This window comes from Osmerus eperlanus, chromosome 8 (assembly GCF_963692335.1).
Source record: "Osmerus eperlanus chromosome 8, fOsmEpe2.1, whole genome shotgun sequence".
NCBI lineage: Eukaryota > Metazoa > Chordata > Actinopteri > Osmeriformes > Osmeridae > Osmerus > Osmerus eperlanus.
The window spans coordinates 17,811,217-17,837,434 of NC_085025.1; the positions used below are offsets into that span (position 1 = coordinate 17,811,217).

The 26,218-nt window shown below is 42.5% G+C and overlaps 2 protein-coding genes across 6 annotated transcripts; one reads left to right on the top strand and one right to left on the bottom strand.

The window, feature by feature from the left end:
* Positions 1–275: 275 nt before the first annotated feature.
* ttbk2b (tau tubulin kinase 2b) lies at positions 276–19,482 on the top strand. 4 transcript variants are annotated; one of them, XR_009931001.1, is made up of 16 exons: positions 600–763; positions 1,621–1,752; positions 1,856–2,003; positions 2,085–2,158; positions 2,337–2,477; positions 2,611–2,715; positions 2,858–2,923; positions 6,984–7,076; positions 7,189–7,314; positions 10,386–10,543; positions 12,990–13,179; positions 15,721–15,935; positions 16,227–16,596; positions 16,710–17,368; positions 17,505–18,863; positions 18,968–19,482. XR_009931001.1 is itself a non-coding variant. In XM_062468265.1 (15 exons), exons 2-15 carry the CDS (start codon positions 1,684–1,686, stop codon positions 17,821–17,823), a joined length of 2,733 nt encoding a protein of 910 aa, XP_062324249.1. In that variant the 5' UTR covers positions 276–384; positions 1,621–1,683; the 3' UTR covers positions 17,824–19,482. The 4 variants fall into 4 exon arrangements, 3 of the variants coding, with proteins under 3 accessions (XP_062324249.1, XP_062324248.1, XP_062324250.1); XM_062468265.1 differs by lacking the exon at positions 600–763 and adding an exon at positions 276–384 and having other exon boundaries at positions 17,505–19,482; XM_062468264.1 differs by having other exon boundaries at positions 17,505–19,482.
* Positions 19,374–26,120, bottom strand: churc1 (churchill domain containing 1). Of its 2 annotated transcripts, none has more exons than XM_062468270.1 (4): positions 25,926–26,106; positions 24,481–24,616; positions 24,309–24,379; positions 19,374–19,899 (listed from the first exon to the last, which is right to left on the bottom strand). In XM_062468270.1, the coding sequence occupies exons 1-4, from the start codon at positions 25,962–25,964 to the stop codon at positions 19,807–19,809; spliced, it is 339 nt and encodes a 112-aa protein (XP_062324254.1). In that variant the 5' UTR covers positions 25,965–26,106; the 3' UTR covers positions 19,374–19,806. The 2 variants fall into 2 exon arrangements, with proteins under 2 accessions (XP_062324254.1, XP_062324253.1); XM_062468269.1 differs by lacking the exon at positions 19,374–19,899 and adding an exon at positions 23,707–23,958 and having other exon boundaries at positions 25,926–26,120.
* Positions 26,121–26,218: the final 98 nt, after the last annotated feature.

Below are 26,218 nucleotides of genomic sequence, written 5' to 3' on the forward strand. Positions count from 1 at the left end.
TCGTGGCTTGTTACACTGTTTGCAGTCATTAAAATCAGTAGGCCACATTTGCTACAATTGTTGAACCAGTGCGGGGAGGATCTCTTGGAATGGATGGTGAAGTTCTGGGGGCTTCCCAACATGTACCCTGGGACTTTCCCCAATGCAGTGGCATTACTATTGAAGTGACATTTCATAGGGACCCTAAGATTAATGAACAGCAATTGAGTAGGTAGTCAATAGTCCCTATTGATTTAGTAACCGAATATTAACGGTCGAACAGTGTCAACATGAACGACCTCAATTTACCAACGTGTCATTACAGTATATGCGCCAAGCGTTGCAGCGGTACTGGACTTGCGTATAGGATCCTATCCCCATCCGTCGCAGTTTTTATGAGATGAGGTAGGCATACCTCACTATTACGTGAATAATATGTAATATATATAGAGATAAAATCTCTATTTGGTTAGACATTGTGCATGGTGACAAACCAGGCGTGGGCATCCTCTCCAAAATTCTGCATGGATGTTATCATGCAAGGTACTGTATGGCATGCAGAGTGATCAATCAATGCAGGGAGGAGTTTTTGTTCGTGACGTAACCGTTGCTGTGTGAATGAGAGAAATCTCCCATTCTGTTCAAGCCTGCAATAGAGCTATTAGCTAGTTAGCTAACGTTAACTAGCCAAACATTGTATTAACACATAAGATGGACATTTCAATTAATTTACATTTCGGTTATTCCGCTTGCCCATATATTTGCAATGGTCCAATATAGCAAGGTAGGTACCTAGTCCTGAGTTCTTCATGGGCATTTTTGTCTTGCCAATGCCAGTACAGTGACAACACAGCTGGCTGTATGGTAGACTATATTGACTGAAAATAGCTAGTCTAGCTAGCTACGTACTGTGACGTTAACAATACCACACTGCCCTCGTTAAGTTATTTTCAGACATAGCTCTAACACGTTAGCTACTATTCGATATAATATTAGACAATTAACTCGTTATAATTGGCCGACTAGCTATCGTTTGGCTAGGCTACCTAGTTAGCTAGTATAGGTTTGATAGCTAGCCAATCCATCTAGTTTGCAAGCTAATAAAGTGACAATTCTCGCTATTCAACATCGGCTAGCGTTTTGCTAAACAACATGACATCTGACTTAGTGCCTTTGTATTTGATCAACCTTGATTGAGGCAACGTTGAGAGTACAGTACTATTAGTACAAGTTAGCTGGCAAATGGATACCTAGCGTGTCAGTTAGCTAGCGAGCTAGCTAATTTGCTATGGATATAAGAGGTCGATCTCAGTTGTAAAGGCAAAATAACGTAAACTTTTATCAAACCCATGTCTTCCTCCTTGTATATGACATATATATTAATCATGCTGTTTAGGTTTAGCAGTAGTGTATAAACCAAACTCTTGTGTCAATGCAGTAAATAAGCACTGCATTGACGTGTATTAAATCAAGCCAGCAACCTTTATTTTAGCTGAACGATGGCTCATCGTGTTCTCTAGACTAGTTCATATTTTACAAAGGGAAATTATTTATTGTACTGATTTATTATGCAATGATTAGACACTTAAGTTGTTAATATTTCCATTTGTACTCAATTGTCTGCTTTTCCCCTGTTTTCAGTGAGAAGCCTGCGTCACTAATGCCAGGTGCAGGCCATTGTCGGGAGCACTCGAAGCACTCAGGATGAGTGGGGCTGTAGAGCAAACAGACATCCTGTCAGTGGCAGACGTGGTCCGGGAGAGATGGAGGGTGGTACGTACATGGCACCGGGAACAGTCATGGTATGATTTCACTCTTGACACGTCTTTCTTCTTATCCAGTTTGAAAACGTCCTGCTCTCCTTGGTGTTTTGCAGGTGAAGAAGATTGGGGGAGGAGGGTTTGGGGAGATCTACGAGGTTCTGGATCAGCTGAACCAAGCCAACGTGGCCTTGAAGGTGGAGTCTGCTCAGCAGCCCAAGCAGGTCTTGAAGATGGAGGTGGCCGTGCTCAAAAAGCTTCAAGGTAAAAACGATGTCCTATCTCCAAACACTGTAGCATTCAGACTGATGTCTTATTATGCTTTTTTCTCCCTCTTGTGTGCAGGCAAAGATCATGTGTGCCGCTTTGTTGGTTGTGGCCGCAATGACCGATTCAACTATGTGGTAATGGAACTCCAGGTAAGAACTCTATAACTATAGCTGTCTCTCTAGACACGGCTAGTTTGTCGTTACCAGACAGGGTAATGGAGGTATGGCAAGGAGCAGGTTTGTGTACTTTTAAATCTGCAAAGGATGAGCAATATTTATATAAAGTAAATGAGATCTCCTCACTCAACATAATGATTTGGTGCTAAAGGGGCGGAATTTAGCAGACCTGCGCCGAACCATGACCCGCGGTACCTTCTCAGTCTCCACCACACTGCGACTGGGCCGGCAGATGCTAGAGGCCATCGAAAGCATCCATTCAGTGGGTTTCCTACATCGTGACATAAAACCGGTAAGCAGATAGGAGTTTAGACAGTGGGGACACAAGGGGCTGATGACCAAGGGGGATGATTTACTTTGAGATCAATGACTTCTTTAGCAGCTGAGACTAGAGTGACCTTTTCCCTGCTTATATAAAACCCCAGTCAAACTTTGCTATGGGACGACTGGCCAGCACATGCAGATGTTGCTACATGCTTGACTTTGGCCTGGCTCGTCAATTTACCAACTCCTGTCAGGAAGTCCGTCCTGTAAGTATTTCAACTTGGCTTTGAGGATTGTCCGTTTTATTGTTTAAAGCCATTTTGTGGGTGACTAATAGAAATAAAAGTACATTTAAACTTTTTTAATGATTTTTATTTCTCAAGACAATAGTCTCTGCTTCTCTTTTAGCCTCGTCCTGTGGCAGGGTTCAGAGGAACCGTGCGCTATGCCTCGGTCAATGCACATAAAAACAAGGTAAGTCTGGGTAATTTATACATCTCACCATTACACTGCCATAACATTTAATGAGAAACGGCGTCCCAAATTCTTGTCTGAACTTCTGTGCTTTCCTCGAGCTCAAATGTGATTGACAGTAGTTTCACAAAATGAGCCAAGGAGGAAAACCTGTCTCTCCAACAATTGGCTAGAACAGGAGTGCTGGAAGTAGCAGGCTCCAAGGACGATGTTTAAAAATATACAGTGGCGGGCCGTGCATTTCACGCCTAGGCCTTCAGTGACGTCATACTTGGTCCTACCTAAATTAATACACCTCATAATAGCATCAATATGACACCACGGCTCGAGAATCCATACAGAATCACACTTACACATTACATCACCTTAACATAGGCTAGTCGAGCAACACATAATTTCCGGAGAATTTAAAATCAATAAGCTTGCATTCACAATTAAGAGTAGGAAACTAAGATCACGGATACTGTCAAAACACAAAAATAAAAGGCGATTTTACATTTACATTTAGTCATTTAGGAGACGCTCTTATCCAGAGCGACTTACAGTAAGTACAGGGACATTCCCCCCGAGGCAAGTAGGGTGAAGTGCCTTGCCCAAGGACACAACGTCATTTTGCACGTCCGGGAATCGAACTGGCAACCTTCGGATTACTAGCCCGATTCCCTAACCGCTCAGCCACCTGACTCCCTGATTTTAAGAGATGAGTCAAAAAGTTTGTCCACCAAAGTCCACCAAAAGTACGCTATGTAAGCTTAAACAAGTTTGTCCAATAAAAACTGCGCATTGTCGCCGTTTCACATGTCACCAACAAGACAATAACAAAACAAACTATTCATTGAAAATTAAAGTAAACAGGTTATTTGCATTTGTTTCTGAGAATATGCAACAGCAAAACAATTGAACATGTTATGCGCCACGTTATTTACATTATAAATTGCAGATGATCCAAATGTATTTGTAAATTTTTAGTAGCCTAACTCGCGCTAACGGAATGCCCTCTTTCTGGCTCTCACAAGTGCTTATCCAATCACAGGACGTGTACATGTAAAGTTCAGCGTAACAGTGCGTTTACACTGCAGCGACGCGAATCGCTTGCCATCACTCGCCTTCCCACAGTTCACCACGCGCGGGGGCGTATCAAACAGATTAATGTAGAATTGTAGTTCTCTAAAGTCACTGTTGTAGTTGTCATGGCCAAGTGTGCAGACTTGGGTTTACGTACTCGCAACATCGATCAAAATACAACTTGTATACAAAATACAAAACTGTTTAATAGACAAACACGTTGACATGTGTAAAAACGTTTTATTATATTACTCAAAGTCTCTGCTAATCTGTCGATACGACCAGGGAGTTCCAGCTGGGCTACTACTAGCTAGTTACCAGAACAAAGTTACGTAACTAATGTGACGAGAGACTGAATTTGAAAGTACAAAAAACCCACCAGGAGCACCGACAACGTCGGCAAACCTGCGCCTGTCCTCATTCTTTTTATTAATGTCTTTGTACAAATACAGAGACGTATCGTACAGGACTGGATATGCAGCCACACAGGCGATTAGTTTCTCCTCCATCTTAAAAACTGAAAGCTAGAAATGTTTACCATGGTTGCTACGTTACGAGAAACAAGAAAACACTGCAATTGGCCATCGCTAGTGAAAATCGCTCCTCATTTGTATAAAGTTGAGAAAATCTCAACTTGATCGCGTCGCGTCGCTACCCACAATGCACCAAGCAAGCGATTCGCCTGGCTCCATTGAAAATGAATGGAAAACATGTTGTCGCTCGCATCGCGTTGCTGCAGTGTAAACGCACCGTAAAGGCCGATTTATGCTTCTCCGTTTTTACGGAGACGGACACAGGGAACGCCCTCTCCGACGAGAAATTCCCTCTCCGTGCCCTCTCCGAGCCCCTCGGAGAGCTCTACGTGCACCTCCTGATTTTCCTGACTATCCGTCCGTCCGTCATTTTACGGAAACCCCTTGGCTGTGATTGGTCCGTATTAAGAACTTGCGTCAGGGGCGGGGTTGCCGTGATAAACAGGACGAACAGAAACCTTTGACCGCCATTGCTGTAAGTTGTTACAATTCATATTTCAGCTAAACAGTACATGTAAATCAGCATCTGAATTAAAATGTGACGAGAAATGGGTAGTGTAGTTGCTGAAAATGTGCGTATTTTATTGATGAAACGGCTAATTCGTAAATTTGCTCCGACTTTTCGATAACCTAGCTAGCATCGCAGTGCAGCGCCACCTACTCTTCTGGCAGTGAAGTGTTTTCAGCACCCACAGCCTTCGGAGAACTATAAATTCAACCAATCCGTCCGACTCGGTCCATCCGTCTGTCCGTAACGGAGTCAGAGAAGTATAATTCGGCCTTAAGGCCTTCTAGCTGGCCTTGGTTTTCGCAGACTTGAGATCTGATTGGCTATCGCAGGGGTTCTCAATATTTTGGAACTAAAGTCCCCCCAAGCCTTCCACATCATGTGTCACGCCCCCCACCCCCCCTTGCCCCAAGCCTTCCACATCATGTGTCAAGCCCCCACCCCCCATGGACACACATCCGATATTGATAATAGATAGATAGGTGGGTTGGTGGGTAAGTGGGTGTGGCTGAATGGGTAGGTAGGTGGATGGGTGGGTGGATGGATAGATTTTTTTTTTAAAGATTAGAGAACATTAATAAAACTATAACTGACAGGTATGAAACTTGCTCTTAAATTATGAAAATTGCTTCTGAACAACAAGAGGAACTCTAGGTTCTAAAAACATTTGCGTACAAGTTATAGGAGAGTGGCCTGTCTCGTTGGCCAAGACATTATGTTATCAGTGGGACACCTGCGCGTGCTTACAAAGAAGCGCGATTCAAGGTTCGATGTCAGACAGCGTGAGCCTGATGTCATCCTCCACCTGGAGAAGTTTTCTGTACTTCGTTTCGAAGGCAGGAATTTTGAAAACCCGGCCTCGCACAGATAAGTCAAGGCAAATGGAAGAAGCAATTTTACGGTGGCATCAGTCAACTGAGGATATTCAGTCATCACACTCAACCAAAACTAAGGCAGAGAGAGCAAGAGCTAAAGAGGTGTCGCAATCTGGTGTCGCTCTTTAATTTGACTTAATGCTCCTCCATGGCAACTTAAAGGGATCCCTGACCCAAGCAAATGAGGTAAAATCCTCAATGAAATAACGCCTGAATTGTTGTTTCAGCCCTTCAACATGTTGAGCGACCGTATCAATCAAATGAGAGATATTTATCCCTGTCTCTTGAACACAGTCAGCGAAGTTGGGAAACATGTCAACATTTTTATTAATCAGTCGATCAAGCCAAAGATCCAATTTGCCAATTTGGGCCGTGGCAACACCGCATTGACATGCGCAGTTCATTCTCCTGTATGTCAGCTACAGTGCGGTCACGGAATGTGCCGCTCCGGTTTTCGGCACTCACTGAACATAGACGCAGAGGGAAAATGCAGAAGTATTTTGTAAAGGAAACTAATGGCCGCCCCCCTTCCGATCCCCCCCTGTTGAGAACCACTGGGCTATCACAATTGATAGTCTACGTTCACTTACAGCGCACGGGAGCCTGCTCTGTTGATTCTGAAGGCCTCAGGCAGATTTCATAGAGCCTGACAACTCAAGCTAGCTGAATTATGATTGGATAAAAGCTCTCCATAATATACAACACTGTCAGCAACTCAACCAAGTGGATATAATATAACATGAAGAGAACAGACTACGGAGAATATTTTTTGTTTATGTCAGTGTATTAATTGAATGACATTAAGATAGGGGGGAATTATGAAGAAAAAAATATATATCCGCAACATTTTTTTATAATTTCATTTACATATTTTTTGAGGATGTTCAGGCCAGCAGAGAAGGCCTTGCAGGCCCTGACCCAGCTTTTATTTTTTAGACCAAATTTCCCTGCCCTAGCTTACACACCATGTTTATAGTGGACAAAACTTAACTTCTGTACCTTTTTAAGGAGAGTTCATTGAGGAGAGCCTGGGAGTGCACATATATGTTTCCTCACCTGTACATTATCTGGTTTTGCAGGAGATGGGCCGCCATGATGACCTCTGGTCTCTCTTCTACATGCTGGTGGAGTTCATGGTGGGACAGCTACCATGGAGGAAGGTCAAAGACAAAGTAAGAATTGGTGGAAAAAATACTTACTCTAGCTAAATGTGCTCAGCAGGTTCTGTTTGTGTTTTATCTTTTTCATCCTTCTTTTCCTTATTTGTCCTGTCCTCCTAATTAGGAGCAAGTAGGTAATCTAAAGGAGACATATGACCATCGCCTCATGCTGAAACATCTCCCGTCTGAGTTAAGCATCTTCCTCGATCATATCCTGACCCTGGACTACTTCACCAAGCCAGACTATCAGGTACTTTATCAGTCACACGTAATTCATTCATTCCCAATCTGTTAGCAAAAAAATTGTCTGTTTTATCTACAGTTGCAGATAGAAGTATGTGAACCCTTTGGAAAGACCTGGATTTCTTTATAAATTGGTCATGAAATGTAATCCTGTCAGTCACAAGCAGTCTGCTTCAGTTAATAACACTAAAAACTTGATAAAAAAAAAAAAAAATCTTTATTTGCCATACAGTATAAACATTCACAGGGCACAGTGGACAAAGTATGTAACCCCCTAGGCAACTAACTTCTCCCAAAGCTAATTGGAGTCAGGAGTTGGGTAACCAAGAACCCAATCCAGGCCTTGAAATTAACTTTTTTACTTGGTGGCACTGGTGATCCCAACTGAAAAGTTATTAGCACCAGCAGAAATGTATGAGCACCCACCGAATACTCTAATAATTAGGGTTGCAAAGGGGCGTAAAGTTTACGGAAAGCTTCCACTGGAAATTTGGCTCGGGAATTTGGGGAATTTTGAAAAAAAGCATATAACAGGGAACTTCAATGTAGTTGAGAACAAGACTATGCACGCCTAGCTCAGCTGGACCCTGAATCCAGCTGTTTGGGAACATTGTCTGCCAGAAACATAAACCTAAACTTAAAACGTTCTGTTGTTTTTGAACGTCTGTCATCAGTGTTGAGTCTGAACATTTCAGCCCTATGCTTGGCAAGTGTGAGAGCGCCGAATTGCGTAGATGCCAAGAGCGGTATTGCGGTACAGATAGAGATTTCAATTATAGCTCGCAACATTTTTGGAGCTGTGAACTTAGTTAAAAATGTTGAATTATGAACTGAACTAGTTCATTTTAAAATGTGTGAACTATGAACTGAACTAGTTCATGTAGAAAGTGATCTTTCCCAAAGTCATTACCTAGCATATTGATTACTTGGTAAACTTAAGCCATGTTAATTTTAATACCAAGTTTATTTGTATACAGTAGACTAACTTTTCACAGCAGTGAGAGTAGGATTTATGTATGTCCACACAAAAGTTGTATTATAAATGTTTGCATGCATGTCTGCTTATGACAAGGTAAATACAGTTAAATTACCCAAAAATGTCCAGTTTATTCCTGTTAATTCCCGTATATTCCTGTTAATTCCCGTGGAAAGTTTCCAACTTTGAATATTCCTGGGATTTTGCAACCCTACTAATAATAGTGAGAAATGTTTGAAATGCGTGAGTCTCATGGTGAATGCATGAGACTTGAGAGCCCTGGATTTATTTTGCGTGCTAGTAAGCTACATTTACATTTAGTCATTTAGCAGACGCTCTTATCCAGAGCGACTTACAGTAAGTACAGGGACATTCCCCCGAGGCAAGTAGGGTGAAGTGCCTTGCCCAAGGACACAACGTCAGTTGGCATGACCGGGAATCGAACTGGCAACCTTCGGATTACTAGCCCGTTTCCCTCACCGCTCAGCCACCTGACTCCCTAACCCTAGCTCCTTGTCATGTTACAACGGAGCGCAGTGACAAGGAGTGACTGACGGCTAAAATTAATCTAAAAACTGCATCAAAGTTTATAATGTAGAAGATAAAGTTTAATTGGTTATGGAAAGTTGGATAAAACGGTGGACCGGTCATTGTATCAGCTCACAGCAGGCAAGTACTGTGTAGTAGGCTAATTAGTGAGCGTTTTGTAAGAAATTTAAACAGCTTGCACCATAACAATTATTTGCACTTGCACAAATACTCTCAAATATATTTTGAGGTCGCCCAGACACAATTTTAGGAGCATATGGCGACCAAAATGGTTGCAATTTCAAGCCCTGCAATCAATGAGACAAGATTGAAGGTGTTGGTCAGAGCTGCCCTATAAATACCATTTTGAGTTTGCTATTCACAAGAAGCATTGACTGATGTAAATCATTCCTCAAAAGAACTTCTCAGAAGACCTACAATTAAGACTTCTTGTAAAGCTGGAAAGGGTTACAGAAGTATCTATCTAGCCTTGATCTTCATCAGTGCACAGTAAGACAAATTGTCTATAAATGGAGACCGTTTAGTACTCTTGCTACTCCTCCAGCAAAGATGACAGCAAGAACACAGCACAGAATGCTATTGGAGATCAAGAAGATTTCTGTTGAAGGGTTAGTGAAGCCTTCCATACGCAAAACAATAAACTGGATGGATAGATGACTTCTGTGTGTTAATGGGAGGACACCAACAGAGAAAGCCACAGCTGTCCAAAACCCATAGCTGCACGTCTGCAGTTTGCTAAACAAAGTTCCACAGCGCTCCTGGCATGATATTCTGTAGCCAGATGAAAAAAAGACAAGGTATTTTGAAGAAACACACAATGCTATATGTGGAGAGAAATGGAACAGCACACTTAACATTCAATGTCATCCAAACGGTAAAGAATGGTGGAGGGACATCATGGTTTGGGGCTCCTGTGCTACCTCAGGGCAGCTTGCCGCTATCCACTGAACAATAACTTTCCAAGTTTATCAAGACATTTGGCAGGAGAAAGTAAGGCCATCTGTCTGCCAACAGAAGTTGGGTGATGCAACAGGACAACAACTCAAACCACAGGAGTAAAATCAACGAGAGTGGGTTCAATGGAATAAAATGTACCTTCTGGAGTGGCCTAGTCAGTCCTGACCTCAGCCCGATTGAGATGCTTAACCTCAAGAGTGCAGAAACTGTTTTGTGAGGAAGAACAGTCAAAAGTTCCTTCTGACTGTTGTAGAGGTCACATCTACAACTGAAGGAAATGTTTGCTTGATGTTATTGCTGCATAAAAGGGTCAACTAGTTATTGAATCCAAGGGTTCACATACCGTTTCCAGCCTGCCCATTGAATGTTTACATGGTATGTTATATAAATACAAGAACATTTATAATTAGCTTATCAGTAGTGTAAGGTAGTTTGTCTAATATGACTTTGTTTAATATCAGATAAATGTTATTGCCAAGTTATGCAGAAATAGAGGTAGTTTCAAAGGGTTCAAATACTTTTTCTTGCAGCTGTACTGGTATTTACTTTGTACTATCCGTGCTCAATGCTGTTTATTTGGCCTGTTCTTGATGCAGCTTTTGATGTCCTTGTTTGAGAACGCTATGAAAAGCCACAACGTGTTGGAGAATGACCCCTATGACTGGGAGAAGGGTGATACTGAGGATATGCTGACCATTACTGCCTCAGCCACCACGGCCCAGCAACTCACCCGCCTCACACCAGCATACCTGGGGTCAGTACTGACACTATCACAAACCAGCAGACCTGGGGTCAGTAGTGATACAATCACTGAGTATACAGAAATCGGATGGGTTTGTTTTAAGGTTAAAGAGATTTAACAGTGTATCTATCTTACTTTCCACAAGAGCAATGCATTGTTTGGAATCTTAACTATTTGATTACTTTACCTCCTGAAAGTGATGCCACTGGTCAACTTTAGCTGAATCAGCTGCCATCTTTTCCTTAATTGACTGGTTCCAAATGTATATTTCAATTTAATCATTGGAATGTGTGTCAAGTAGGGCTGTCCCCACCAGTGTTGTAGACCACATTTTGAAGGTCTTGTCTCGGAATCGGACAAAGAGGAATCAGGATTTTATTTCAAGACCCGTCAAGACCACAATTGCGGGAATATCACTAAATTGCCTGTGCATTGTTTAATTAATTTGTTAATAGGCCTATCATTACTGTTATTGGATGTAAAACGTCACGCTTCAAATGCAACCAATAACTTAACTAATTTCTCATTTGAAATGACCCATCACCCCTCCTCGCACATCAAAAATGAATGAGGGAGATAGGTGAAACAGTGGCTGTCTGAAGATGTTGGCCAAATCTGCTATAATTAGATTTGGTTACCTGAGCCACAAAGAGTTTACAATAACTTCCAAAAGAAAACACACAGCTTGTGTAAATTCTGCAAAGAGACGCTCACAGAGACGGCTGGGACTAGGCCTACATCGAACTTGTACCGGCATTTAGAAAGAAAACATTTTTAAAAAAGTAAGCTAGGCGTAATTGACGCTAGCAAAGCTAGCTACCTACAATTTTCAATATGCCTCTGTACCAAAACTCTTCCCCCATTACACAGAGATTTAGCAAGTATTAATACTGTATGTTTTAGGGCGTTAGTTTCAGTTGCTTGCCAGATTTTGTTTGTGATAACGAGCCAAGCCACATAAATCTATGTAGCTAATGATGAATATAAAGTTGTTACACCAGCGTTAACTCATGTCAGCTTCATACCTCTCCCGACTTAATAATGTTAAGTTAAATGCTGCTGTACCGCGCTCCTTCACTTGGGTGAGAGAGAGATGTGATAGCAGAAATCGAGTAGCCTACTAACGCCTGGGACACACTGGCTGCGAAGCGCCTGGAAGTGCCGCCTTTTTTCTTTTGGCGCCCATGTTATCAAATGGGACCGACCACACTGGCTTCAAAGCGCTGCGATTGCCTGCGATCTGCAGCGATCGTTTAGGCAGCTGGTCGAATTTTTTCTCGAGACGCTTGCGAAAACGGCTGCAGGATGATAAAATACACCATATTAGTTGATATATTTGAATAAAAAAAGAATGTTAAGATTTTACTACATTAATTGTAGACTATTTGACAAGGACAATGTAGATATGGATCAATGCTGGGATATAGCCAATGCCATGTTTATGTACCATGTCAGCGTAAAAGAAAGCTCAGAGTAGCTGAAAGGCTTGGTAACCGGCGCAGAGAAATGCGCGTCTGGTGTGAACAGCTTTGACCCAGTTGTAGCCGATCGTGGCGCTGCGCGGCGCTTCCAGGCGCTTCGCAGCCAGTGTGTCCCAGGCGTTATGCGCCTCTAAGAAAAAACCCACAACCATAAGCACACGGCACAACTTTGAGTGCACATTTTTTGTTAACAGTTACAGATCAAATCTAACTTTTTACCTAGTCAAACCCTACTGATTGTGTATTTTGAATGGTCTGGTCTTGACCCGGTCTCGACCTGCCTTGGTCTTGTCTCGGTCTCGATACACTCTGGTCTTGGTCTTGACTTGGTCTCGGTTTAGTTGGTCTTGACCACAACACTGGTCCCCACTCAGTCGACTAGTCGATTGTTTGGTCGATATGCTCTTGGTCGACTAAGAAGTAAGTTGGCCTACTTCGCTAATGCATGCAAACACTCATGCACAGACACACATTTTTTATTATATCGGCATTTGGTAACAAAAGGACTGGTGACACGAGGCTTATTATTAGTAATAGCTAATTTTATAGCGGCTGAATCTGGAATGTCCAGCAGCTAGCTCTACATTGAGTCAGATCGGGAATTTTTTTGTACATTTGTGTTTGTCTAGTTGTCAATCTCCCTTCTAACGTATGTATTTCTTTCATATTATCTCTTAAAACAGTGAGGTAAAACATCACACAAAATGGTTTGATGAAAAACATTGTGACATTTATAGAAAAAAAAAAAACTTTCAAATTTCGATTAGTCGATTTTCAGAAGTGTTCAGTCGAGTATTGGTTGACCAAAGAAAATCTTAGTCGGGGACAGCCCTACTGTCAAGTCAGCTAAGCCTTTTCTGGAACAAAAACCTGCAGTGTCAGCCAGATCCCTCAAACGCTTGCTACTGTAATTTACACCAAAAGAAGCAGCTGAATGACCTTTGTCTGTGTGTGTGTGTGTGTGTGTGTGCCCCCAGCATGGCCAATGCGTCTGTGCTCCCTGGGGAGCTGCAGAGGGAAAACACAGAGGATGTCCTGCAGGGTGAGCGGCTCAGCGACGCAGACAACTGCCCCCCCATCCCCGCCCAGAACACCCAGGGGGTAGACGTGTGGGAGGAGATGGACCGCAACCGCAACCACAAGCAGACCCAACCTATCGCCAGGAAGGTTAGAAAGTGCACCGACAGAGGGCAGTTAACACACCAGATGTTTTTAGCCCGGTTTACCCCCCTCCCCATGGTGAAACACAACATCTGAACCAGGAAGCTATTTAGTTCTCTGGAGGGACTAGTTCAGCTGCAATACCTTGGCCATGCTCAACACTCCTGGGACCAAACTGGGGTGCGTTTCCCGAAAGCATCGTAAGCCTAAGTTTATCGTAGAGTCCATTGTACGACGGATCTTAGTTGTACGGGCCGTTTCCCGAAGCCTTCGTAGCTAAAGAGGCACTTGAAAATGCTCGTAGATTAACGAGAGCTCCAGAGCAGTCGTAGATCGCTAAGTGCATCATAGCAAAGGGACTCAGTGGAGACACACGTAGGCCGACCATGAAAACTACATTAGACTAATGCTGAAAGTTACTTTAGATGGAAAATAAGATTATTTTGGTTGTGTTTTTACACCAGTTACGCTGGAACTGGGATATTTGTTAGTGAACCATACAAGTTTAAGTGCCGAAAAAATATCTAAATCCGGTTTATTCTCAAGTAAATTTAGGTTACACAAAATAATTTGATTTGGGGTGTTTGGCACATGCAATAAACAAAGGTAGATTTAACAAACAATTGTCAGTCTTATTCAAAATACTATAAAATTGAAATATGGCTGTTGTAATGTGCAATAGTAACTAGAAATGCATTAACGAAACACTTTTACGAGTGCAATAACACAACAACAATTGAACATTGAAGATGTTTATTAGAATTATAGGGCTGGTAGCACGCCAACGCTCGGTGGATGAAGAGGCTGGTGGCAGAGCCAAGGCTGATGTTGGGAGATGGTAGCGCCCAGGAAATGGAAGGACTCCACAGTGTTGGCTGGGAGGGAGTGAACTCATACAAAAATCATAAAAGCCATTGAAGATAACTTAAGTCCTGCACCGCAGACTTGTCCCCTCTGGTTGTGGGGAATTGGATGTGGTAAAGTAATGCAGTTGTTACAGCCTGCACAGATCTTGACATTGAGGCCTTGGAGAGCCCATGTCCATCTCCAAGAACCTCCAGAAAACTGCCAGTGGCATAGAACCTTACACTGCCAGTAGTTGGGTTGCAGGGGTCAGTGCAAGGACCTCCTTGTTAGCCTCTGCAGGTCTGCTTCTATGTGGTTCAGGAGCATCATGATATCATGATGTCATCTGACATATCTTATGAGTATAATTGATCAACTATCAATTAAAGTAGAGTTGATTATTCATGTCAGAAACAATGATTCCATGTTGAAGACATGGGGTATTCATTACTTATGTATTTGTCACAATGTCATTTGTGGCCAATATGTGAGAATCATGAGATTGCAAACATGGTCTTGGAAAGCTGTTGGCCTATGATTGCAAGATTGTAGATATCGTCAACACTAGAAAATAAGACAGTAAATATGTTGGATTGAGATGCTTGTATTTGTACATTGAATTATTTAGGCTGCTAGCTGGGACATGCCATGTGTGATACCATTTATATGCATGGTTTTAAACCTTGTCGTTCAATCAAGTAGTAAATGTAGGACTCATGGAAAGTGGAGTACCGAGAAGAGTTAAAAACCAAGGCACAAGTAATTTGAGAAATGGTTGTTTATTGGAATTTGTTCTCCCTGCTCCTGCTCCTCACATGGATCTATAAGGTGAAACAACATGTAAGGATTGGACAGGCAACACTGAATATATGATACAATAGACAATTCAACCTTTACTTAATTTAAATAAACATTGTATGCTTAGGCTATAAATTTGACACTACCTTGTTGATTGGGCAGAAGAATAGGCACAGAAATGGAGGGCCTTGTGAACTTCATCTCTTCAAACAAGAGCTTCCTCTCCTCAATTTGGAGACGAGCCCACTTAATTTCCAAGACCACCTCTTGGTATTTAGCATCCTGTGTCGCTGATTGCAGGGTCCTAACACCGGTGTAAAACTCAGATGAAGCATAGTTTGCCCGTTCACTTTATTGTCTTTGCCTTCATGTAGCATCATACAATGTACATTGAAAAGTACTAAAATAAGTAGCCTATAATAAATGTAAAGTTTTCTGTAGCGACAAGAAAATATTTTGTGTACAGTAATTCGTCAATTACTTTGGTTAACGTTTTAATTTTAAAGTCTTAAAGTTACGTCAGAAGAATCACATTTCAGTACAATGGACAGCGTCTTGTAAGAGACACGTACGATGGTTCTCCTTACGAGCATGTTCGGGAAACGCACGTAAGAAATAACGATGGATCGTTATTTTGATCGTAGAGAACCCTCGTAACAGCTACGATCCATCGTTATCGGGAAACGAAGCCCATGATTACTACACTGTAATTTCTGCCATCTAGTTAATTACATTTCTCACTTTTGTGGCTAAATTATTTAGGGAATAGAAGATACAATTTGACTTGACAGATCCATGGAAACTGAAAACAAAAACCCTGCAGATGGATGCCCAAAACTGCAGTTTTTTGTCAGAGTTACTGTTGTTTTGCGACACATTTCTATGAGCTGGTCTTTCTCACAGGTGGTGAGTGAAGATGAGCACAGTCAGAACCAGGGGAACCAGAGCCCCAACACAGGCTCCATCCAGAGCTCTCCTCGCCGGGTGCGCTCCGAGACCATGTTCCTGGACCGGGCGGCCCCGCTGCTGAGGAGGATGAGGCACAGCCAGAGCCTGGCATTTGAGAAGAGGCTGGCCCCCGAGCCCAAACCCACCATTGAACGCTTCTTGGAGGCCTAGTCAGTACCAGAACCGCTCCCTCCTCTGATATACTCCACAGCTTCTCTAAAGCCATTGTCTTCTGCTGCTTAAACAGCTGTAGTTAACAAAATATTTTACTGCAAAGCTGTTTTTATTGAGGCCTGCAGCAAGTAAAGGCTCAAAGAAGTATTGTCAGTAGCAGTAATGATGATTAATAATGTGCTAATGTATGGTTTTGGACTGGTAACACAACTGGATTGTGTGTTTCATATAATCGCTGGTCTCGTTAATGGACCTAACTTGACCTGTCGTGCGATTTGTTTCTCCAGTCTGGGTAAGCAGCGACTGGGGCTGTCCCAGGAGAGAGAGAAGCCCATTCCTGAGAGGACTGTAGGGGAGCAGGCAACCTCCTGTAACGAGGACCGTCCAGTGGCAGGGACCCCCGCCCAGGAGGAGGATTTGGGCCCCGTACCTCTGGAGGGAAACTCCCAGGAGTGGGTGATGCTGGAGCTGGAGCAGAAGCCACAAGGAGAGGCCCTGGCCGAGGACCCGTCTTGCCTCCCGGAGGCAGCTCCCTGCAGCCCCGTCCTGTCTCACATGGCCATGCCCTGCACCTGGTTGCTGGGCCACCGCAGGCTGCCAGGCATGCTGGGACAGATGCCCTCCGTCCTCCCTCGAGGACGAGCCCAGCTGGAGCAGGTGAGAGCATGCGTCACGCAGTGTGATAATGCTTCCAAACACCTTGTTTGGGTGTTCCTTTGTGTTCTTCTTTCCCCTTCTTAATCTCTCCTAAACATGTGTTCCATCCCCAGTCTGTGCCCACTCATCTTGTGCCACAGTCCCCAGTACAGGAAAAGAGCGCTGCCATACCTCTGGAGGCCCCATTCATGGAAGCAGCCCCAGCAGAAGGACCAGGGGAGGGAGAGGTGGTGGAGCCAGCCTCCAGCCCAGTGCCAAGCCTGGCCACAACTACCCCAGCTCACCTGGCCAAAGACCCAGAGAGTGACTCCGGCCTACCCGACCGCTCCTCCGAGCCCAACCAGCACCCCAGGGCCAAGCCATCTGGAGAGGCCGCCTCCCCTCCTCCCCCCCTACTCAGGCGCAGGGACTCCCCTGCCTCCCCGAGGTCGAGCCGTATCCCGGTACGGGACGCCAACGCCCCCCTTGACCCCCTCGCCCGGGAGCTCGCAGCCGAGAAGCGCCATCGCTGGAGCAGCCCCCTCCCCGGCTCCCCCACCCACTCCCCCTCGCCCTCTCTGTCCTGTGACAACCTGCCCTGCGCCCTGCCCCGGGACCGTCTCTCCTGCTCCGACTGGCTTGGAGAGGAGCCCCTGTCCCTATCCTCCTCCTCTGGCAGCAGGAGCAAGATCCCGCGCCCTGTCAGCTCTCCCCTTGCTCCGGAGCTGGCGGGCCGCTTCCTGCCTCGCCCCCCTCCTGGGAAACCTCCCACCCGGCCAGCTGTAGACACCAGGTAGGAGCACCACTGGACAGCTCTGCTTTTATGTTGTTTCCACCTCATCAGAAGCAGCATCTACTACTGTTATGATTTGAAGTGAATGATTGTCCTGGTCCAAGTTTGTTAACACGTAAACCCCCCCCTTCATTAGGCGTCGCCGGTTCCGGGTTCGAGCCAGCAGCACCAGCGATGCGGACTTCCTCGCTAGCCTAACCCAGCTGATGCAGGAGCGGGCCGTGTTCAGCCCTCCGCCCCGCCCCCGCAGCTCCTCCAATGCCCTGCAGCGATCCCTCAGCTCCTCCCCCTCCCGCCAGGAGCTCCACCAGGGAAGGGCCTTCCCGGGGTGGAGCCGCTCCCCCTCCAGCATCTCAGGGTCCCCCCCTCCCAGGGGCTTGTGGGGGGCCGCGCTGGGTCACCGAGGGGGGGGGCCCAGCCACGAAGGGAGGGGCTCCGGCAAAGTGAGCCGATGACTGGATAGGTGGAGGGGGGGTGGTGGTACAGCAACTAACATGATGCTGTATCTTGTCCATGTATGTACAGAAGGCCGTTTCTGGCCCAGCCTCATGGAAGCATGTGTAAATACCTTATCTACTCAAGGGAATGTACTGTATGAATTGTAAAATGTATGATAAAAAATGTATTTATTTATTTATTTGATGGATGTTTCTCAAAAGTACTTGACAATGTGGCTTGATTCAAGGAATGACTCAAACCTGGAAATTGCCAACTCTTCTTTATCCATTATCTTAACACTACATACTATAAGACCAAAAAGATCTGTACTCCACAGTATTTGAGGGATGTAAAAAAATATTATAATAACTGCTGCGGTGTAGATATGTATCATTAGAACTAAAGAAAAACTGTAGAAAGAGAATTGGAGAGCAAGTAAGTGGCATTCCATATGAACCTCACTATACAAACATCAGCATTAATATTGTCAAGGATCAGGGCATGTAGTCTAATCTAAACTGTAATGTATTATTCTGACGTATCTAGAAATATATTACACATTCTAGCGTATTAGCAATGTGTTTGTATGGTTTTATTTGCTAACAAAAGAGAGGTCATCGAAAATGTTGGAATGTAAATGCACTCGTGCTGAAGTGTAAGTGCATGGATATCATTGCAAATGACTTGCATATTTTTTTTGTACAGTGTTGGCTTTAACTGTGTATTTTTTATCAACTGGTCCATATCAAATATATTATCATGCAGACCAGCGAACAATGTCTTTTTCTAATCATCTTACGACATTAAGAATACACTACAATTATCTTTTGCTGAAATTAATAATCTTTCTTTTCTGACCTTGAAACTTATTTCGCAAAATGTATTAAGTCCTCTAGAAAAACGTTCTGGCCTAACCTACATAACATGTCCATTCCTGTCTCCCCTATATATAACATGTTTATCTTGAGTCCGAGCCTATGGAATAACCGCCATTTATTTTGCTGGATTGTTATTTTCATAATTTCAGTATGAGCGGAGTTAGTACCAGAGCACTGAGGTCTGGGAGTGTTGCTGACTGCATTTTTGAGGAACAATGCTTAAGGTAGTGAGTTGTTATTTTCATCATTTCAGTATGAGCGGAGTTAGTACCAGAGCACTGAGGTCTGGGAGTGTTGTTGACTGCATTTTTGAGGAACAATGCTTAAGGTAGTGAGTATGTGGTTCCTGTTAGATCATGGTTCCAGTCTTAGCTGGTGGTAGCCTGACGGTATCATCACTGACAAAGAAAATGAGGACGTACAACCCAGTATCACAATGTTGTGAGTCTAAACTTCAAGGCTGCAGAAATTCAGACAAAGACATACTATTTCGATTTCATGTGTGAACCCGTAATCATTAAGCTCCATATACATATGATGCATACAAAGAGCATGAATATTGTTGCCAAGGACTTTGTAAATGTTGGCTTGTAGTTTATTTGTTTTGTACTTATTTATTTTGTTATACTTCGATCAAATATACAGACCAGTAACTGTTTAAATTTTGTATTTCTCATTACGTACAATACTACATGAAAAAAAGTTTATTTTATACAATTATTTTTTCTTCCCATTGTTACAGCTGCATTGACACAAACTGACATTTTGATTCCAAGATTAAACAATTCATACAAAACCTTTCTTTCTCAGAAGTTCAATAGACATTTCCCCAAAATGTATTCACTGACTGAGCTTATCAACATGACAGAGGTCCAGAATGAATCTGCTTCCCCTGCATGTGATCTATATTCTCCTTGGCTCCAAATCTTGTTAAAGAAGTTACCACTTTCACACTCACTGATATTTTCACCACATACTAAATCTGAGATGAAAATGGATACTATCTCTAGTGTAGATATGAGAGAACCAATGCAGTGTGGTCTGTGACGCGATACTTGCACAGCCTTCTTAAGGTGAGATGCTGCTGGTTTGTCTTGGCTGTAAGCTTGCTGAGCTGCAGGTCTAAAAGAGAGGGGCAGACTGTCTGGGATCGTCTGGCAGCACACTGATGGAGTCTTCTGCCTTCCCACAGAGCAAGCAGAGCATTGTGTACTCCTAGAAGAACAACACATTACAACGTCATCCATTTTTGTGGTAAAAGCATCCATGGCTAAATGGAACAGTACAGGGTATTGAAAAATGTATACCGTATACATAAAGTGGCTTCAGAAAGTATTTGCACCTTATCACTTTTAGCACCTTTTATTGTGTAATATTTATTTCCCCCACAGTCATATATACTCAATTACCCATAATGAGTGAAATAAGTGAAAACATGTTTTTAGACATTTCAACTAATTCATGAAAAATCTGAAACAAGTCTCATTACATAAGTATGCAGACTTCTTGCTGTGGCACAATTTAGTGTCAACTGCATCTTGTTTGCTTTACTTATTGTTGAGATGTATCTAGAACTGGATTGGAATCCAACTATGGCAAATTGAATCGTTTGGCTCTAGTTTACAGAGGCACACACCTGTGTATAAGGTCCAAAAATTAACATTGCATGTCAGACAGGACCAGAACCAAGACATAAAGTCCAAGGAACTCTCTGTAGTCCTCCACAATCAAACTGTAGTGAGGCATATATCAGGGCAAAATATATAAAACCGTTTCTAAAGCTTTAAGTGTTCCCAGGAGCATAGAGGCCTCAATATTAGTATAATTGAAAAATGTTTTAAACAGAAGATTAGAGCCACCAGGAAACTGAGTAACCGTGCAAGAATGTCCTTGGTCAGCGAGGTGACCAATAACATAACATAAGTTACTCTAAGACAGTTTTGGAAGTTCTCTGCAGAGATGGGGGAACCTGCTGTAAATCTCAGCACTCCATCAATCAGGCATTAACTGTAGAGTGGATGAAGGAAGCCACACAAGTAAAAGGGCTGTTGGCAGCAAGTTTGCCAAACAGCATTTAAATTATTCTCTGGTCTTTGGGCAGAACCATGTCTGGAAAACTCCAGGCACTGCTCATCACCTGGCTAACAACATCCCTATGATGAAGCATGGTGGGGGCAGCATCATGCTATGGGGTTGCTTCTCAGCAGCAGAGAGGCTGGTCAGAACTGAGGGAAGGATGAATACATCCAAACATAGAGAGGTCCTTGAAGAAAACTAGCTCGAGGGTGCCCGCAACCTTAGACTTGAGAGTGACCTGAAGCACGCAGCCAAGACAACAATGTGGCTTTGGGACTAGTCTCTGACTGTCCTTGAGTGGCCCAGTCAAAACCCAGACCTAATAGGTAATGGAGTGTAGATTGATAGACAATTGCACAATTATTATTATTTATTACAATAATAAAATAGCTAATTTATCCATTTATAATTTAATCTCACACATAAATGTGCTGAAGTGAAAGGGTCTAAACACTGTCTGACTTCCACTGTGTGCATGTGTCATATGTATCACAGTGTTGTTGTTACACTGTGTCTTGTAACAGACCGTTCCTTGGCATTAATTATTAATTTGGCACTGTTATACAGTTAGAACTGTGCACTTCCAGCCTTTGTTTTATCTAGTGCACTTATTTCATCCACTTTTGATTCTTACTTAAAGGACCGCAACTTTTCTGTGGAGGTTGGCAACTATTCATTGTCTAATGCACCAGTTCTGTATGGGGTTCCAGTGGGCTCAATTCTGGGTCCTGTTTTATTTTCTTTATACATGCTCCCTCTGTATAACATTTTTAGGAAATATAATGCCTCATATCACTGCTACGCAGATGATACTCAGTGTTATGTTCCCTTACATCCAAAGGATGTTTCAAGTGTACAGTGTTTGTTGGATTGTTTGAGAGATCTTAAGCATTAGATGTCTGAACATTTCTTTGAGTTAAACAAAGCAAAGACGCAAGTCTTAATCTTTGGCCCCCTCTGCTTCAACAGAGATGGTTGCCAGTAAACTAGGACCTCTATCTGGGAACTTTCATACACATGCTAGAAATGTAGGTGTTACGTTTGATTCTGCATTGACTTTTGATAAACAGATCAATGATGTGGTCAGAAGTTTCCATCAACTAAAGAATATAGCTAAAAACTAAGTCATTTTTATCATCCAAAACTATGGAGTCTGTAATACATGCTTTCATTTCATCCAGATTGCAAGGCTCGACATTAAGGCTTGTCCGCTTGTCCGGGACAAGTGGATTTTTTTTGTAGGAAAAGTGGAAGAGAAATGTACTTGCCCCACTGGACAAGTTATATTTAGTCATTTAGCAGACGCTCTTATCCAGAGCGAGTTAAAGTTAAAACTCAAACAAAATAAAATGCCATGTTCCACTCATTGCGTCTATTTTACTGATTTTATTTGACCGAATTCTGAACCCACATAAATGATGTGGGTTCAGAGAACCGGACCATGGCAGAAATTAAGAAGAAATGGTCCGATGTAAAACTTTAAATGAAGAAACGAGTGGTGGCGCATCGTAACAGCATAGCAGCTATAGGATTAGCGTGACATGCATTTCCTGAGTGATTTTGTCGTTCGTTTGACACCCTCAAGTTTAACAGAAGTTATTAAGTGGTGGCGGATTAAACAGAAGGCTATGGGTTTTGGCATTTTGATGTGATCATCCACATTAATGATCAAACTTTTATTTTTATGTTTTTTGAATAGTCAACGTCATAAACCTAGTAGTGGAAACTTTATTTTGTAATGTTTGGTGAGTTTTGGCACTTTTCAGTTAGAATTCGCCACGTTACAGAGCCAGACAAGACTTTGCGGACGGTCCGCACATTCTCACGTCTGCTCAAAACTTTCTGTGACGGCCCGCACATTCTCACGTCAAGTAAATCTTTATACATCACAAAGTGTGCGTGCGCAAGTTTTTTGTGCGTACGCAACGTTTATACAAGAGGCCCCAGGTCACTACACTGGCACTCAGTCAAATACAGTATTCAGTTAAAGGCATTATTGTTTGTTTATAATAGTCTGCATGGGTCCATATATTTCTGATCTTCTTTCATTCCATCAAAATACATCACAAGACCTCCGATCAACCGGTAGTCTTCGGTTGACTGTTCCAAGGACACGTCTCAAACCAAAGAACTTATTGACAAGTGAATACAAGAAGTGAATACTTAATGCCCTTAAAACAACACTGCTTTTTGCACTGGACAATACAATCCTGTACCATTTGTATTTTTTGTAATATTTGTATTTTTATATTGTAAATTACTGCAACTTATATTTTATATTTTATTGTGTATATATGTTTATTTTAATCTAATTCCATTGCTAGTCATGTACCCTTAGTTTGCTAGTTATGTACCCTTAGTATAGTTAGTCCTCATATTTAAATTTTAGATTCCTATATGTTTAATGTTTGCACCTTCCTGCCAAAGCAAATTCCTTGTCTGTGCAAACGTTTCTGATTCTGATAAACAATAGAACCAATAGAACGCTCCATTGCAACACCAGTGCCCAGTAGCAGCGATACGTTTCCGCCATTTTGGAGTGAAAGCGACTCGGCAGTAGTGATGTGTCGTTTGTGACGATTCTTGAACGAATAATTAGTAGGCTATGACTCGGGAGTAACGAGTAGTCTCAGAGAGCGATTCGTTCATTTTCTCGTGGCCGAGAGAAAAAAAATAAGTTAAAATAAAAATCTGCCGGGTACGGGTCTTTGGATCATTTTTCACGTGACCTGCATAGGCTCAGAAGATGAAAGATAAAGGAATTGTTTACCTCGTTCACTTTCGCGTGACTAGGTTTAGTTAGACGTGAATGATATTCGTTCACAACTAATAATTACAGGTTTCGTTATTTTAACTTTTTTGTACTTTACTTATTACAGTTCAGTGCAGTCATTGTTTGCCGCGATAATTAAATGCTATTGTGAAATGACCATTTCAAATCATACAAACTGTCATGATGCATTATTTTAATGCAGGAATTTGTTTTAAAATAGTATCTGCTGGTTTACATGCACTAACACATAGGCCTACATGAGAATATGATAAATATTTACCTATGTTGTCACTCCACAATGGCGGCGCGCGAACGAAGCGTTCCCTAGTGACTGTTACCAAAAAAGCATCAGTGTCGCCTCTTGTGCTATACTCTTTGCTCAAAGTGAGGGGAGATCGAGCCTTCTCAGCGGCTGCTCCACAACTCTGGAATAATTTGCCACTTAACATAAAAACTGCATCAACAACATATGATGGTTTTTAATCTCTTCTTAAAACTCATTTATTTATTGTTGCATATGGCCGTAGGTAGAGTGATAAAATGTTTGTGCAATGTCTGTGATTGTGTCTTGTGTCCTATTGTGTTTTAATTATTCGTTATTGTACAGCACTTTGGCTAACAGCTGTTATTTTAAATAAAATTGACTTGACTAACTGTGTTGCACTGCATGAAAGCTGCTAAATGTACATTTGGTATTAATGTTGTAATGTTTGAGTAAGAGTATCTGTCAGTCCTGTGACAGGTTTGTCTTTCCATACTGTGCAACTGTCCTTACCTGATATTCGTCAACCACAGAGAATGTGTACTCATGCCGGGCTATCACGTGTTCACAATTCTTACACACATCTGTAAGACAGAAAAGAGGTCATGCAAAGATAATAGTATCATATATAACCATTTTAATACAATAAGGTAAGTATTTGCTGCCGGCACTACATAAGACTCACGGTCATAAGTGACAATCTCCTCTCCATCCTCTTCTTCTGTGGACTTATTACTGATCAAGACAAAGTCCCTTTGGTGGCAGTTGGCACAGGCCAGGTAATTCATCAGATAGGAACCATTCTCCAAACAGATGCTTCCCTGTGTTTGTGATAAAGATGGTCAAGCTAGTGAACAGATACAGTAGGCCTATGTCCCAGAATTACAAATTGTAAGTTTATACACAAAGTAGACTTTTATAATTGACCTAATCAGTGCTGGAGAAGATCCCATGATATTCTGATCTTTTGCCGCACTAGGAGCCGTAATGAAACTACAACATCATAGAAAGTGTCTCCCATACTGTTCAGAGGCCAACTAAGAGCAGCTAGCTGAGAAGGAGGGCTACCAACATCATGTGTCAGTCTGGCTGTGTCAGTCTGGCTGATATCTAGATGGCCTCTGAAACACCAGAGGGGATGTGGTCGCATTTCCAGGACTATTGGAGAGATCAAGCCAGCCAATGCACTGGTGCAAGAGTTTCCAAAGTCTTGTTTTCGCTCTGCTCTCCCTTAACAAAGTGGTCTCAGTAAAAGAGGACAAAGTTCTATCTACGAACATTGTAGTGGAGATATTGAATGAGTTCTAACACTGGGCACTAGCTCTGCATTATCTCTGTGTTCACCCCAGTGTGTCGGCCAGAAAACCATTAAAGGCCACTGTGTCCACAGCATGTAAGAATAAATGAGCTCAGAGGGTTTACTATTTTCTTTCTTTATTCTTCCTTGTTGCATCTGTATGTGTATGCGTGTCTGTGTCTGTGTGTGTGTGGTCTCCTATAGAACAGGATAACAAAGATACAATGAAAAATAGCACAACATACTGTATATGTCCATATGCATTATATTATCAACTTACTTTTAATGTTAATCATAAACTAAGAAATAACAAAATGGCTTCAATTATAACTTTGCCGTCCTGCTAACGTAGCCTACAACAGGTTTACAATCTACATGGCAGATTCACGGGTCTGGTGAGCCGAGGGCTGAAAACTGAGGTCGTATATAGGTGCATTCGACTTCATGCAGCGCCGGCGGCGCCGACAGCTGCATGAAGTCGAACTCACCTAGCTATCAGCAGACGAGGTGACAAACTCAAACACAAACTCGCTAACGAATAAGATATAACATAACTGCATAAAAACACAAGAAAATACAATACAAGAAGTAATACAATTGAAGAAATACTCACTTTTCATTCAAGCACAATAACTGTAAAAATGCTATAGTGTTACCCCAGACCACAACTGAAAAGCCTACTTCTATTCTGTGACAGTTACGGTCACGTGGGTTGGCTCACCCTATTAATTAAACAATAACCAATCACAACCGAACTAAAATGTCAAATTACTTTGGGGCCTTTTGTACAAACATACATAAACACATCACGGAGAGCTAATGAAATAACTCACCCTGTCAGGGTATTCTTTTTGTACACAACCATTGCACATCTCCCCCCTTTAGCGGAATAATTAATTAAAAAGATCTGTGAGTCGGCTACGGTGTGACAGTTTTTATTATTAGGCTACTCTAGCAGAATAATCATCACAAAGTATTCACTTCCGCAATGTAACGACCCGTTCTTCTTCTTTTTTTGATATGGTTGGGAGTCAGTCGCACCCTGCTGAAGGTACCTATGCCGCCACCTACAGTTCAGTGAGTGTGTGGCCAGCAGCCGATCACACCGTCTATTTATTATTAGAAT